Below are 12,498 nucleotides of genomic sequence, written 5' to 3'. Positions count from 1 at the left end.
GGAGCAACTGGAATATGTTCCATGTGAAGATATTAGAAAAGCAGGCAGTTCAGTGCTGCTTTAGGGAGGGTATCAGTAGTAGTAGCATGGCATAATGGAAAGTCCAGGAGCCCAGAGACCTGGCTGTCCAATTGGTGGGCGTTCTGATTGTAGGCAAGTCGAACCTTGGGCCTTTTTTGTTTAGACATTTTTCAGCCATGTCCAACTCTTTGTGACCCCATTTGGGGTCTTCCTGGCAAAGATAGTGGCGTGTCCGACATTTCTTTTTCCAGCTCATTTTACAGATGAGATTGAGGCAAATGGGGTTAGGTGACTTGCCCAGGGTCATACATCTGGTAAGTGTCTGAGGCTGGATTTGAACTTGGGAAGATGAGTCTTCCTGACTCCAGGTCCAGCACTATCCACTGCTTCTCTAGCATATCTAGCCCTTATTTATTTTACAAGAGTAAGTAGTGTCTTGGCAGCTAGGTTCCAAGTAGAATAGTGCTGAGCTATTTCAGTCAAACCGAAATCTCTTGTCTTTGCCCAGGCCTTACAGTGTTATCACTCCTTACCTCTTTTTCTTGAGATTCCTAGCTGCGGGCTGGAAAAAAAGAAAAGGATATGTATATATGGTTCCAATTGCCTGCCAGTGGCCTTTCCAGTTTTCTGAGTGGATTGCTCTCCCCTAATTAGTTGGGTCTAATAAAGCACCTACCTCACCAGGTCATTGTCAGGATCAAATGGAATAACGTGTAAAGAACTTTGCCACCCTTAACGTGCCGTATAAATGCCAGCTATTATTAATCGATCGAGACGCAATTAGTAAGTTCCTAGGTAGGTACTGGAGATGACAAAGAGAAACATTACTCGTTGCCCCCAAGGAGCTTCCATTTTATTGGGAGAGGCCACATATACATGTAGAAATACGGACGAGGGTGTGTGTGTAGGGTCACCTGTGACTTAAGGGGGCTTTCACGGAAAACTCGGGGAAGACTGGGAGCCCTCCTGCGCAGAGTGCCATACACACAGTAGGCGCTTACCAAGTCCGCGCAAAAGCGTGGGGTTGTAGGGACCTAGCCTGGTGGCCCGGGCTGCGAAGCGCTTCGAGTGCCCGCCGGGGTTTGACCCCAGCCACGGGCGGCCGGGGGTCCCCGGTAGGGGGCCATTAGACGCGCAGAGACCCGGGGGCCACGTGGCGGGTAGCCCAGGGCCCGGCAGGAGGCCGCAGCTCCCTACCCCGCCCACGCCAGGCGTGCGGCCGGATCCGTCCGCTCTCCCGCCAGGCTGGCCGCCAGGGGGCGCCGTGTGAGCCGCTGCCCGGGGCGCCCCCGCCATGGCGCAGGCCCGTGTGCTCCTGCTCCTCTCGGGGCGCCCGGAGCCCCCGAGCTTCGCGCGGAGTGTGTGCGGCCTCCTGGGCCTGGGGCCCGGCCCGGGGCCCTGGCGGGTCTACTGCGGCCTGGAGCGGGGGCGGCTGCTGCTCTCGGACCGCTCCTTCTCGGGCGCCACGGCGCAGCTCCCGCTGCAGGTCCCGCCGCCCCGCTCCTGGGGAGGGGGCCTGGGGGGCAGGGAGGACGGGAAAAAAGTGGGGAGGGGGAAGGCGTGGTCCGGGGGAGCCTGCAGAGAGCGCTGGCCTCGGTGACCCCGACGTCCTTTCCCACTCCCTGCAGCGCCCCAGGTTCTGCCCCTTCTCGGCCCTGGAGCAGCGGCCCCCGGCAGCTGCGGGGCCGAAGCAGCCGCCCGACCGGGGAGTGGACTTGGGGGTGGCTGTCCTCCTGCAGTCCCGTGACCAGAGCGTGCTCCTGACCCGGAGGGCCTCGAGCATGCACACGGCCCCCAACCTCTGGGTCCCTCCAGGTGAACCCTTTTCTCCCCCAAGCCCAGAAGGGGAGGTCGGCACGCTGGGGAGCTCCTCGTGGCCCTCTGCGGCCCTCTCCCAGCCTCATTCGGCAGAGACCCTCGTTTCAGTGGCTTTGCTGCCCAACCACGGGGGCCCAGGATGGGTGTGGGGGTGGAACGCGGGTTCATGGCAGGGACCAGGCTCCTCTGCGGTTGTAGGATTTCGGGGGAGGAGGGGGAGAAGAGTGAAGGGGTCCCAGACTGGGGCACACAGTCACCACCCCGTTGTTATTGTAGGTGGACACGTGGAACTGGATGAGGAGGTAACTACAGCCGTTATGCCCTGAACTTGAAGGGATGGATGCCTCCTATCGGGGACCACTCCGGTGGCCCTGAAACAACTGCATTGGCCTGGGTGGGGGAGGTGGGAGCCCAGGACTTGGGGAAAGAACCGGAGCAGCCTGACAGCTGCCTCTTCCAGATGTCAGCTCTGGCTGGCCACCTGACTCAGTTTCCTCTGATCTCCAGCTGCTGGATGGGGGGCTTCGGGAGCTGTGGGAGGAGACAGGTCTGCAGCTGCCCCAAGGCCAGTACTCCTGGTTCCCTCTGGGACTATGGGAGGTGAGAGTCCATGGGGAGACCGCTCTGTGTTCAAGGACCCACCACCCCCAAGTATGGAATCAGCCCTCTGCTCCAGGGAGAACAGTGCTCTGCACACCTACACACGCGAACACACACACACACACACACACACACACACACACACACACTCTCTCTCTCTTACTTTAAATACCTCCCTGCAGACCAAGGCCCCAGACTACAGCCCAATAACCTATGACCTTTTCTCTACACATACCCCCTTCTTGTGTTTTGACTGCTGAGAACCATTTGGGGTTGGGGTATCCTGTCTGGATCCAGAAAATCTTCACCTGTTGTGTTTTCCCTCTCCTAGTCTGCCTATCCGCCCATGCTGAACCAAGGCTACCCCAGATACCACCACATCGTTCTCTACATACTGGTGACTTCCCAGGAAACAGAGCAACAGCTACAGGTAGAGCTGACAGCCGGACAGGGAAATGTGGCTGTGGGTAATGGGGGAAGTTGGTCTATGAATAAAAGCCTAAGCAGTGGAGAAAAGCTCTCCCCGTGTGCCCCCTATAAAGACCCTCTGACAGGTGTCTGGTGAGTCAGTTGTTATCAAGGGCCACTGAGGGTAAGTGTCCGACCCCCAGGAACGGATCCAACCAAACCGGGAAGAGGTCAGTGCCTATGCCTGGCTGAAGCCCGATGTATTGGCGGCCGTGGCAGCCTCTGAAGATGGACCAGAGATGACTGAACCTCTCCCTCAATACCTGCCACCCTTTGTTCAGTAAGTAAAGATCACTCCCACCAATCTGCCCGCTTGGGTCCACGCATGTCCACTCTACCATAATCTCTTGGCCATTTCTGGGAACAGCCAAGAAGAATGATGATGCTCCTAAGAATCCTAGACCCTGACCTGGGTTCCTTCTGTCCCAGGGTCATGGAGCTTCAGGGAGATGTGGCCCAAAGCCTGGACCTGCCTTTGTCTACCCTGCTCCGGACGTCTCTGAACACGAGGGAGAGTGAGGAGAGGGTCAGTATGGGAACTAAATTTGCCCTTGGTCTATGGCTACAGCATCTGAAGAGGTAAGGGAAGAGGTATGTGCAGATCTAAACCGGTCAGTTTTAGTGCTTTAAGTGGGAGGGCAGGGCTGAACACTGTCAGGAGAAAGGGGAAGCAGCCCTGAACATAGGACCGTGACTTTTGATTCCAACACCTAATAATCTCATGATCAGTCTTACTTTCTTCCACTGTAAAATAGAGATACTGGCACTACCTCCCTCATAGGTGAGGAAAACGCTTGGAAACTCTTTCTCAATGCTGTATACCTGTGTAGGTCACAACATCCTTTTTGTCCTGTTATCCTGACCGTAGGTCCTCAAAGTATCACACACACCCCTCCCCAAAGCCAGAATCAGAATGAAACTGGACATCAGATGCCAACCCACCTCAGCACCACCAAAGGAGGCAAAGGCTTCATCTTTCAAATACAGACATCAAGAAAGCCAAATAGATGAGGCACTCTCCATTTCCCCACAGACATACATAGGATTCACAACCTTTATTGTCGTTGAGAACATTGCTACAACTTTGGAAATATGAAATTAAATTAAAACAAAGGTCATAAAAGAGGGAAGGGTGAATCTGGGGGAGGGGGGACTGAATGTCTCCCCCCCCAAAGGTGCAGAATGAGTTCCATGACCATAACTGTTAAGACTATGGATCCCACTGGAAACTCAGACCCCAGGATAGGGAGGCCTTGGGGAATCATCATCAACTTAAATATATATATATATTTATTTATATATATATAAATAGAGAACCAGGCAACAGGACAAAACCCTACCTCCTCTCCCATCCCAAACCTTAGAGAGGCAGAGAAGGTAGATCTCCTGATCTCATCCTCAGTCAGACTGAGAAAGGAGCAAAGGTCATCTTTGGAGTTTTTTGGTTTTTCTCATTTATGTACAAAAAGCTGCAACTGAAAATAGAGATCTCAGGCCCTATCTTTGTCTCTCCATCTGTCTGTCCCATCTGCGGAAGGGGAATGAATGGACATAGAAGAAATATTGGGTGTATTGAGGGGGACCGATCGAGATCTCCCATCCATCCAACCATCCACCCACCAACACTCACCCGCTTCCCACTCCAACTGCTTCCGATCTAGTTCCAAGACACATGGAGCAGTAGGGGAAAGGAAGAAGAGAATGGAAAACCATCCAGCCCCAAAAGTTAGGCACAACTCTTACATCTCCCTGCCCCTTCTTGGCTTACATGACTCCATCTGAAGAGCATTTTCAAAACTAAACCCAAAATGTCCTTTTAAGGAGGTTAAATATTAACCCTTTGGGTGCTAGCCTCTCCCTCAGCAGAGAGGGGGCCAGGAGCACAGGTCCATGAGTTTCTGCTTGTAGCCTCTGGCCAGAACCCCCAAGGGAATCAGTTCATGGGGCTGAGGGACAGGGCTCCCCTGCTGTCCCCACTCAGTGCTGGAGATGGGTGAGGAGGTCCAGGACCCTAGAGTTTCAGTCCAGGGAGATAATGTCTGGCCGACAGCCAGTGAGGGAAGAGCCTGGAGGGAGGGGTCCCCCATGTCCATCCCTCAGGGCCCCCCCAGGGGCCACGATGCTGCTGACTCGGCCTGGAGGGGGTGCTGGAGGAGAGCCTCGGTGAGAGCTCCCCAGCACAGGGGCCAGCGGACCCAGGAAGTGGGGAGGGGTGCCTCGGTACTGGAAGAAATGGCCGACGGTATCCTGCTCATCTATTGAGGTGATGACCGAAGGGCTGTAGTGCTGAGGGGGAATGAGGGGAGAAAATATTTAAGACTTCACCCTCCCCCCCATCTCCTGCCCCTCAGACTCTTCCCACATACTGCCTCCACATCTTATACATCCCAGAAAAGGCTGACTAATCCACTTGAGGGCTTTTCTCTCAAAAGACCTGCTCACCAAGGGTGTGAGAGCATTTATCCCCAGCTAGAGACATCCCACTATCTCTGTCCCCCTCCAATGTTGTGGGCGTTTAGAATGAACAGAATGTCTGGGCGTCAGAAGGGTATGGCCTGGTATATGTGGGGGGAGGGGTGGAAAGAACTCTAGGACCGAGTGGACTGGGATATCTGGGTTCCAGTTCCAGCCTACCAAGCCACCAGACCTCCTGAGCCTATTTCCTAATCTGTAAATTGAGGAATCTCTTCCAGCACTAAAATTAAAATTCTGCTCCTTAGAACTCCAAAAAGAAATAAGCTGCCTGCCCATCACCTCAGGCTTATCCCACATGGCAAAAGGATGAAAAGCGGGCTCCTCACAGCCAGAGCAGATCCCTTGGTGAGAGTTAGAAAGAAAACCTCTAAAAGGCTACAGAGATTGGACACTTTGGTGGAAGGAGAAAGGAGCTCTCACCTGACTCTCGTTCTGAAAGAAAGTAAATAAGTCCAAACCTGGGAGGAAACGGAAAAAGAAAAGTCAAAATCATTCTGTATCTGCTGTCCACAATTTCCCAGATGTGGGGATTCCCTGAGAAGTTACAGATATCTGAGGAGCAGGAGGTGCAGAGGGGGTTCTTATGGAGGGACCCATATTTGGGTCTAGGTCATACCCTGGATTTCAGTCCCCAGTGGAAAAGCTGGTGGATAATCGGGAAGAGGAAGACTGGACAGGAAGTCACTGCCCAGGGTGCCCATAGCTGGGCTCCGGAGTACAGATGATGGCTGGTGATTGGTAGCCAGTACTCTGTAAGGAGAGAGGAAGCTGGGAAAACCAGCTACAGTCACCCTCAGGTGGTCTTCCAAAGTCCACCCATCTCCTCCTTTGTGTCCCAAATCAGCCCGGCCTCCATGCCAACCCCAGCCCCTCACCACTACACAGAAAAGCAGGCATATCTTCAAGAAGCAACATTGTGACCTCCCTTGTTCCCGATGCCCACATCTCCCCAGTGATCTTGGGAAAACTTCCTGCTCTAAACCCTGTCCTCTCCCCCGACTTCTTTCTCAGCCCAATTCTCTGTACCCTTTGCCTCCGAGGGAGCCAGGGATGGCAGCCGAGGTGACTGGACAGTGCTTCTTGGCAGGGGGCAAGTCTTCCTCATCTGAAGAGCTGTCAAGTGTGAGGTCAATAACCTCAATCTTCTTCTTGCTTTCTGGGGGCTTGCCCTCAGGGCCAGGACCAAAGGGGGGACCTGGAGATGTTAGAAGGACTTTGTCTCAGGATGGATGTCATTAGGCCATAACTGAAGGGAGAAATGGTCAGACATCATCTAACCCTAAACCCCAACTGGGAATCAACAGGGAGTCATGGGTTACTCACCATCTAACCCATACCCTGGCGTGGGGCAAACCTCTGGTGTTTCCTTCTTGGGCCTCATTGGGCACCAGGATCCATCTTCCATGAACTGGATCTCATCACAGTCAGTGCATGAATTCAGAATCTCCATGAATAATCTGGGAGAAGGAAGAAAAAGGTTATGGAGCGTCATGAGAAGATTAGGGCATATAACTGTCCAAGGTTACATCAGCCTAGGGCAAGAGAAAAGCAGGAATTTAGGAGCAACGCGAACTACCTGAGGAGGGGTACTGGAGAGAGGGACAGAAATGTGAGATCTCCAGGGTAAGTCTAGCTGGGTAGAAGTAGCCATACCCATCAGTGCCCAAGCTCTCCTAGGGGGTATTCTTACTGTCCATGTCAAGGAAAAGAAGGGGATTTATCTGGGTGTCCTGGACAAGTGGGAGCAGAGTGGGCCATACCCATCTATGACCAGAGATTCATAGGGAGCCTTCTTGTCACACACAGGACAAGTCCATGTTGGCTTCTTCTCATTCATCTGCAGGTAGAGGGCAGCATCGAAGCTCTGTAGGTGGGCACAGGTGAGGGCCCGGCACGGGACAGCCAAACGCATCTTCCCTAACTGAGGAAAAGCAAGATTTCTCATCACATTTCCTCTAGCCAGCTTTCTCCTTTCTGGGACACTTTATCACAGTAAACAGAAACCCTGGGAGCCCAGCTCAGCCTTCCCACCCCGTCCATCCCAAAAGTCTCTCCTCTTCCAGTACCCACCGGGCACATGAGTGACACCCGAAGGCTTGTGGTGGCCACCTCACTGTCAGGGTCAGCTGTCAATTTCTCTTTGACTGAAAAGAGACCAAAGCCAAGGTCATGAGATCAGAATAGCCCCAGGGGCCAGTGACGACAATAGACACATCATGAGACAGGACTGAGGTCCATAAGGGATCATCCAGGAAAAGTCAGACATGAAGAAGGCTGGGTTAGAGAAGAATGTAAGGGTGAGGCTCGGAATCAGTGAGAGGAGAACGGGGTGTTTATCTTATAACTCACTCAGTGCCCGAGAGTGGTCTGGATTCCGGATGCCCTTGGCTCTCAGTTTCTGCAGGAGCGTCACTGAGGTCAGTTGCCTCACTAGGTACACCGACAGCGAATAATTCTGGGGAGAATGTCAGTATCGGTTTCCCCTGTTACCATGGTACTTACTCCAAAGCAAGGCAGGGGGCCAGAAGCAGTGGGTTATGCTAACCAACCCAACAGAAGTATATCCCCTCCTCTAAAATCTAACCCTCAGACACCACATGCCTCACCTCTTTCCCTCCACTCGTCCCACCCAGGGACCCCTCCCACCCCAGGCACGCAGCTCACCCGGCCGAACTCAGATGACCAGTTGACCACAATAGTATTGGGGACAGTGGCTGAAAGTCGAACTAAGGATGTGATGTTGATAGGTCGGCTGGGCCTTTTGGGTTCAGCCCCATTCTTGGTTGGGGGAAGATAACCCTAGAGAGAATGGGTGGTGGGGGAGGTCAGGGCAGAAGCAGCCCTGGTATCTATGCAGCACCATTGATAAGGGAGGTTGGTACTACACATACACCCTTTTAGAGAAGAGTATCCCCATTTGGAAGGGAGATGGATCTGTAAAGGGCAAGGATGTAGGGATGGGACTGCTAGGAGAATGGTACCACCTGATGACTGGAAGACTGTTGGGACAAGTTGGGGGGGGGAGTGGTCAGAAAGGGGTCACTTACCGGCAAGGGACACAGTTTCCCATTAACCTTGACAAAGAGGTTAGGAGGAAAATAATCTTCCTGGGGACAGCTGGTCTCACAGAGACAGAACCTAATTAAAGATTTGGGGCCGGGGGAGAAGGTACAGGGAGTTACTATCTAGAGGTCTAGCTCCTGAGGCTATGAGTCTGCAGACAGAAGGAGAAAATAAGGGCCAAACCCAGGGATAAGATTGTTATTTCTTCCCTACAAAGTTCAAGGAAAAAAACTCCCTCCTTCCTTTATCCCAAAGGAAAGAATTATCTACCTCTGGACAAGGAATGAAAGTGTCCTGAAAACAAGGTCTGGATGATGGGAAAGCAGCCATCTGAGATGGGCCAATAGGAGAATCCATCAGGGAATATTTTTAATAACACTTTTTTGAATGAATATACTTTAATGTGTCAGAAAATGCCACTCTCCATAGCACAGGGGCATTTATTTTGTGATAAGTCAAGTTGCATGTGTCTCACAACAAACAAGAAAAGCCCCTGTGGGACGGTAAAGACAGGAGATGGAATTGTCGAACCTTCCCTGGGGTTGCCTTTATACCCCGTTGGTCTAAGGAAGCCACCGCCACCACCCAGAGGGGATATGGCCCAATGTTTCCCAGAGTGCTGGGGTGAAGGGGAATCAGAATGTCTTCTGGGACTTGTCTCACCTGAGCTGTACCTGTACTGTATAGTCACACTTGGCCCCGGGCAGGACATCCCTACAACAGAAGGAAGGACAGAGATTGCAGAGTATGGGACAGGGGAAGAAGACAGTCGGGTGGGGAGCGGGGCCTGAAGGAAGCCCAAGGGATGGACGTACAGATGAGGGGGACAGATAGGAAGGTGACGGAAGATCCGAGCTGGAGTCAAGAGATGAGGACCAGAGGCCAGGACGCAAAAACACGATCAAGGACGAGGGGAATCAGAGGGAGGGGGTCCAGGTACCTAGAGGCGAGGATCTGCTGCACTTGCTGTGGTGTCAACGCGAAGGTGAAATGAGCCTCCTCAAACCTCTGGCTGTTTGTGGATGCTAGGTACACAGAAGAGGAGGGACACGGTTACTGAGCAGGACAAAGGTCAGCCACCAACAGGTACCCCACCCAAGTAAGCAGACCGCCCCTGCCTGAGAGCTCAGCCCTCTGGGGGCAGCACTTTGGGACAACAGGTTGTGGCTGTCCAGCTGGATCCAACTCTTCGTGACCCCGTGGACCACAGCACACCATTGACTAGGGGGTTTTCTTGGCAAGGATGCTGGAATGGTTTGCCATTTGCTTCTCCAGTGGATTAAGGCAAACAGGAGGTCTGTGACTTGCCCAGGGCCTCACACATAGTAAGTGTCTGAGGCCATATTTGAACTCAGGTCTTCCTGACCCCAGACCCCCTCGATCTACTGAGTCATCTAGCTGTCCCAACAGTAGGTTAGCTCCTTATTTAGGATGGGAATGTAAATGGAGAAGGATGGAAAAAGGGGGTCATGCTCATACCAAGCACCGTCAGGGGTCTACTACGTCACGCTCAAAGGGACGATGACAACATACCGAGGGTGGTGGGCCGGATGAGTTCCCCATACACATCATAGAAGGGCAGTGGCCTCATCGTGACATCAGGGTGGACTGGCTGGGGCAGGGAAGGGTGGACATCAGCCTCACGTTTAGGCCCTCCCAAGAGGGGTCCTGAAGGCAGGAGGGTGGAGGGGGCAGGTGGCAAGGGGCCAGGAGGGACGATGGGTGGAGCTCCCGGGGGCAGAGACAGCAGCGAGAGCTCAGAAGGTACAAGGGCCTTTCGGGGGAAGCGACGGCGGTAAAGTTCTTTGATCTTCATCTGGACGCTGGGGCCACAGCCAGACTTGAGAAGCTGCAGGGCCTTGGTCAGTAGCTCGTGCTTTCTCCCACTCTTGTTTCGGCCTGCAAAGCCCAGAAGCACCTGGAGCTCAGACACTCGGAAACTCATCACCATGTGCTGGGGAAAGAAACAGCCACGCAGGTGAGCTGGGGTAAGGATCCCAAAGACAGAGACTAACCTAGCCAGGCCTCCCTGCTAAGGGGGAGCCTACCCCATCCCCCAGGCCCACTCCCCACCTCAAGAGAGGGGGAATAATTCTACCATAACCCCTCACAACTAGACATAAACATGCTCTCCTAAAGGAAGCCTGTCCTTTTGCTGAGGAATCACTTAAAGGGGCCCAGAGAGAAGAACTTCACATGGCTAGATTGGGACAACTTGGACCCAGAAGGAGATAACCCAACCCTAAAGGAAGAGGTTAGAATCCCCCTCCTTGTCTCCCCTCACCCACACAGTAAACAGAACTCCACTTCCTATTTCTGTTTCCACAGGCCCCCCAGTTCAGTGCCTCTACCCGCCCCCACACAAACACCCCCAGCTTCTCCCACCTAGAGGGACCTAAACATACCTCTCTCCCTTTGGTAGCTAACAATAGGCCCGGAAAAGCCAGCATTGACAGAGGGGGAAGTAGAACTGCAACCCCCCCATCACCTTCCTCCTCTCCCCACCTTAACTCTAGCACCACCACAAAGCTCCTAACCCTCTCCTTCCTGCTTCTTTTTAGATTCCCAGACCCACCCCAGCTTTCTGAGAGATGAGGCAAAGGGGGAAAACAAAAGAGGAAGAAAGGAAGAAGGATAGAGGGAAGAGAAAAAAGAGGAAGAAAGGGAAAGGATAGGCCTAGGTGGGGGGGGGGGAGGGGAACAGAGAGACTGGGACCAGGTGGTTGGAGGATCTGTATGTAATTCCCAGCCCCCACTTGTGCTTCATTCCATGTAAGTAAGCCTAGGGGCCAAGGCTTCTAGGGAAGGTTTCAATACCCCTCAAATCCCTTTTCACCTTCAGCCTCATGACCCTACCTCAAGATCTCCCCATTTTGGGCAAAGGGAAACTAAGGCCTGGAGCAGAGGGCGCAGAATACCACAGAACACTGGAATCCCACCAGAAACTGGCTTTCCCCCTTCCTCAAGAGTATAGGACTTGACATCGGCTGGGTCCTGCCTTTAATAAAGGGGAGAGGGGTTGGAGCTGATCCCTGAAGGAAGGAGGTTCCTCTCCCCTGCTGAGATCCAGATGGTAAAGCTCTGACCTGATCCCCCAGGGAGAAGGCTTATGGATGGAGAAGAAAGAGGGAGGGGAAAAGCATCTCGGCAGAATGGAATTACAAATCCTCCAGGCCCATCCTCCTGCCACTGGTCTGACAGAGAGTACCAAAGACTCGGATGACAAGACTTATAATGTCTCCTCAAATCACTGTTCCATTTCAAAAGGAGAAAGGAGAGAAACGTCTGAAATCGAGGGGACAGACTGCACATGGCCTCTGTGCAATGTTACTATCAATCAAATGACGGAATATTGCTAAAGCATTTAACAGAGTGCCTGGCACACAGTCGATGCCTAATCAATGCATGTTCCCTTTTCCTTTCCCTGTGCGATATTCTCTGCAGAGGGGGTGGCAAGTCCCACAAGGGAATTACCACTGAGATATTGCCAGCTATGAGCATCCTCAGCCTTGGTCAGAACCTCAGTACCCTTCCTGCATGCCTTGCTCCCTACAAACCAAAGGCCAGCTCAACGACTGGAGCTCTCTTTGAGGAATGAGACTGCCGATTTCCCAGCCTTTCCTCCCAAACCAGCCCCTCCTATGTCATTACCACATGTAGCCTCACTTTTTTTTTCTATCACCTGTAGATATCTCTCTTACCTCCACAGCACAATGGCATCCTGACATCGGTCCTCAATTCCTTGGGCCCTTCCATAGTCTCATTCGAGCATCCCCGAATCTTGCCCACAGCTCTATCTCCCCCGATATTTCAGCGCCCTCCTAGAGCCCCATCCCCACCTCTCTTCCATCTCCCACAATTCTCTCCCTGTGCCCTCCCACTGCCTGTTCTCTAACTCGGTATCTTTCCACAGTCTCATCCCTACATCCCTGTGACTCCGACAATCTCACGCCTTGCCCTCCCTCAGTTGCATCCCTACGTCTCTGCCCTTTCCCACCGCCCCATCCCGACGCCTATGCCCTCTCCCACCTGCCCATCCCCACGTCTCTGCCC

General features: G+C 53.1%; 2 protein-coding genes across 8 annotated transcripts in view; one reads left to right on the top strand and one right to left on the bottom strand.

The window, feature by feature from the left end:
- The first annotated feature begins 1,315 nt into the window (after positions 1–1,315).
- Positions 1,316–5,683, top strand: LOC114043057 (nucleoside diphosphate-linked moiety X motif 17-like). Of its 3 annotated transcripts, none has more exons than XM_027861935.1 (8): positions 1,316–1,507; positions 1,650–1,836; positions 2,116–2,141; positions 2,347–2,439; positions 2,771–2,869; positions 3,051–3,187; positions 3,337–3,498; positions 5,628–5,683. In XM_027861935.1, the coding sequence occupies exons 1-7, from the start codon at positions 1,316–1,318 to the stop codon at positions 3,488–3,490; spliced, it is 888 nt and encodes a 295-aa protein (XP_027717736.1). In that variant the 3' UTR covers positions 3,491–3,498; positions 5,628–5,683. The 3 variants fall into 3 exon arrangements, with proteins under 3 accessions (XP_027717736.1, XP_027717734.1, XP_027717735.1); XM_027861933.1 differs by lacking the exon at positions 5,628–5,683 and adding an exon at positions 3,776–4,407 and having other exon boundaries at positions 3,337–3,486; XM_027861934.1 differs by lacking the exon at positions 5,628–5,683 and adding an exon at positions 3,776–4,407.
- LOC114043056 (E3 SUMO-protein ligase PIAS3) overlaps positions 3,948–12,498 on the bottom strand; it is a 9,990-nt gene continuing 1,439 nt past the window's right edge. For 3 of the 5 annotated variants that reach the window (XM_027861930.1, XM_027861926.1, XM_027861931.1), the window contains exons 2-14: positions 9,979–10,399; positions 9,386–9,470; positions 9,109–9,159; positions 8,430–8,520; positions 8,047–8,181; positions 7,732–7,837; positions 7,453–7,526; positions 7,143–7,303; positions 6,706–6,839; positions 6,409–6,577; positions 5,999–6,150; positions 5,803–5,840; positions 3,948–5,193 (exon numbers count right to left, since the gene is read on the bottom strand). In XM_027861930.1, coding sequence (XP_027717731.1) covers positions 4,927–5,193; positions 5,803–5,840; positions 5,999–6,150; positions 6,409–6,577; positions 6,706–6,839; positions 7,143–7,303; positions 7,453–7,526; positions 7,732–7,837; positions 8,047–8,181; positions 8,430–8,520; positions 9,109–9,159; positions 9,386–9,470; positions 9,979–10,396 — 1,881 coding nt within the window. In that variant the 5' untranslated portion in view covers positions 10,397–10,399 and the 3' untranslated portion in view covers positions 3,948–4,926. Of the gene's footprint in view, positions 5,194–5,802; positions 5,841–5,998; positions 6,151–6,408; positions 6,578–6,705; positions 6,840–7,142; positions 7,304–7,452; positions 7,527–7,731; positions 7,838–8,046; positions 8,182–8,429; positions 8,521–9,108; positions 9,160–9,385; positions 9,471–9,978; positions 10,400–11,301; positions 12,278–12,498 lie in introns of those variants that run through there. The other 2 variants (XM_027861932.1, XM_027861927.1) reach the window with 2 other exon arrangements.

The sequence above is a fragment of the Vombatus ursinus genome, unplaced genomic scaffold (assembly GCF_900497805.2).
Source record: "Vombatus ursinus unplaced genomic scaffold, bare-nosed wombat genome assembly UNPS02014768.1, whole genome shotgun sequence".
NCBI classification, from domain to species: domain Eukaryota; kingdom Metazoa; phylum Chordata; class Mammalia; order Diprotodontia; family Vombatidae; genus Vombatus; species Vombatus ursinus.
The sequence above is the reverse complement of the archived record's forward strand: the minus strand, read 5'-3'. Positions and strand labels throughout refer to the sequence as shown.

Bases quoted from the DNA above. Each gene is read 5' to 3' on its own strand.
- LOC114043057 (XM_027861933.1), top strand. From the start codon at position 1,316: ATGGCGCAGGCCCGTGTGCTCCTGCTCCTCTCGGGGCGCCCGGAGCCC. The intron at 3,188-3,336 runs GTAAGTAAAGAT...CTTCTGTCCCAG, and splicing joins TACCTGCCACCCTTTGTTCA to GGTCATGGAGCTTCAGGGAG. The intron at 3,487-3,775 runs GTAAGGGAAGAG...TCCTGACCGTAG, and splicing joins TGGCTACAGCATCTGAAGAG to GTCCTCAAAGTATCACACAC.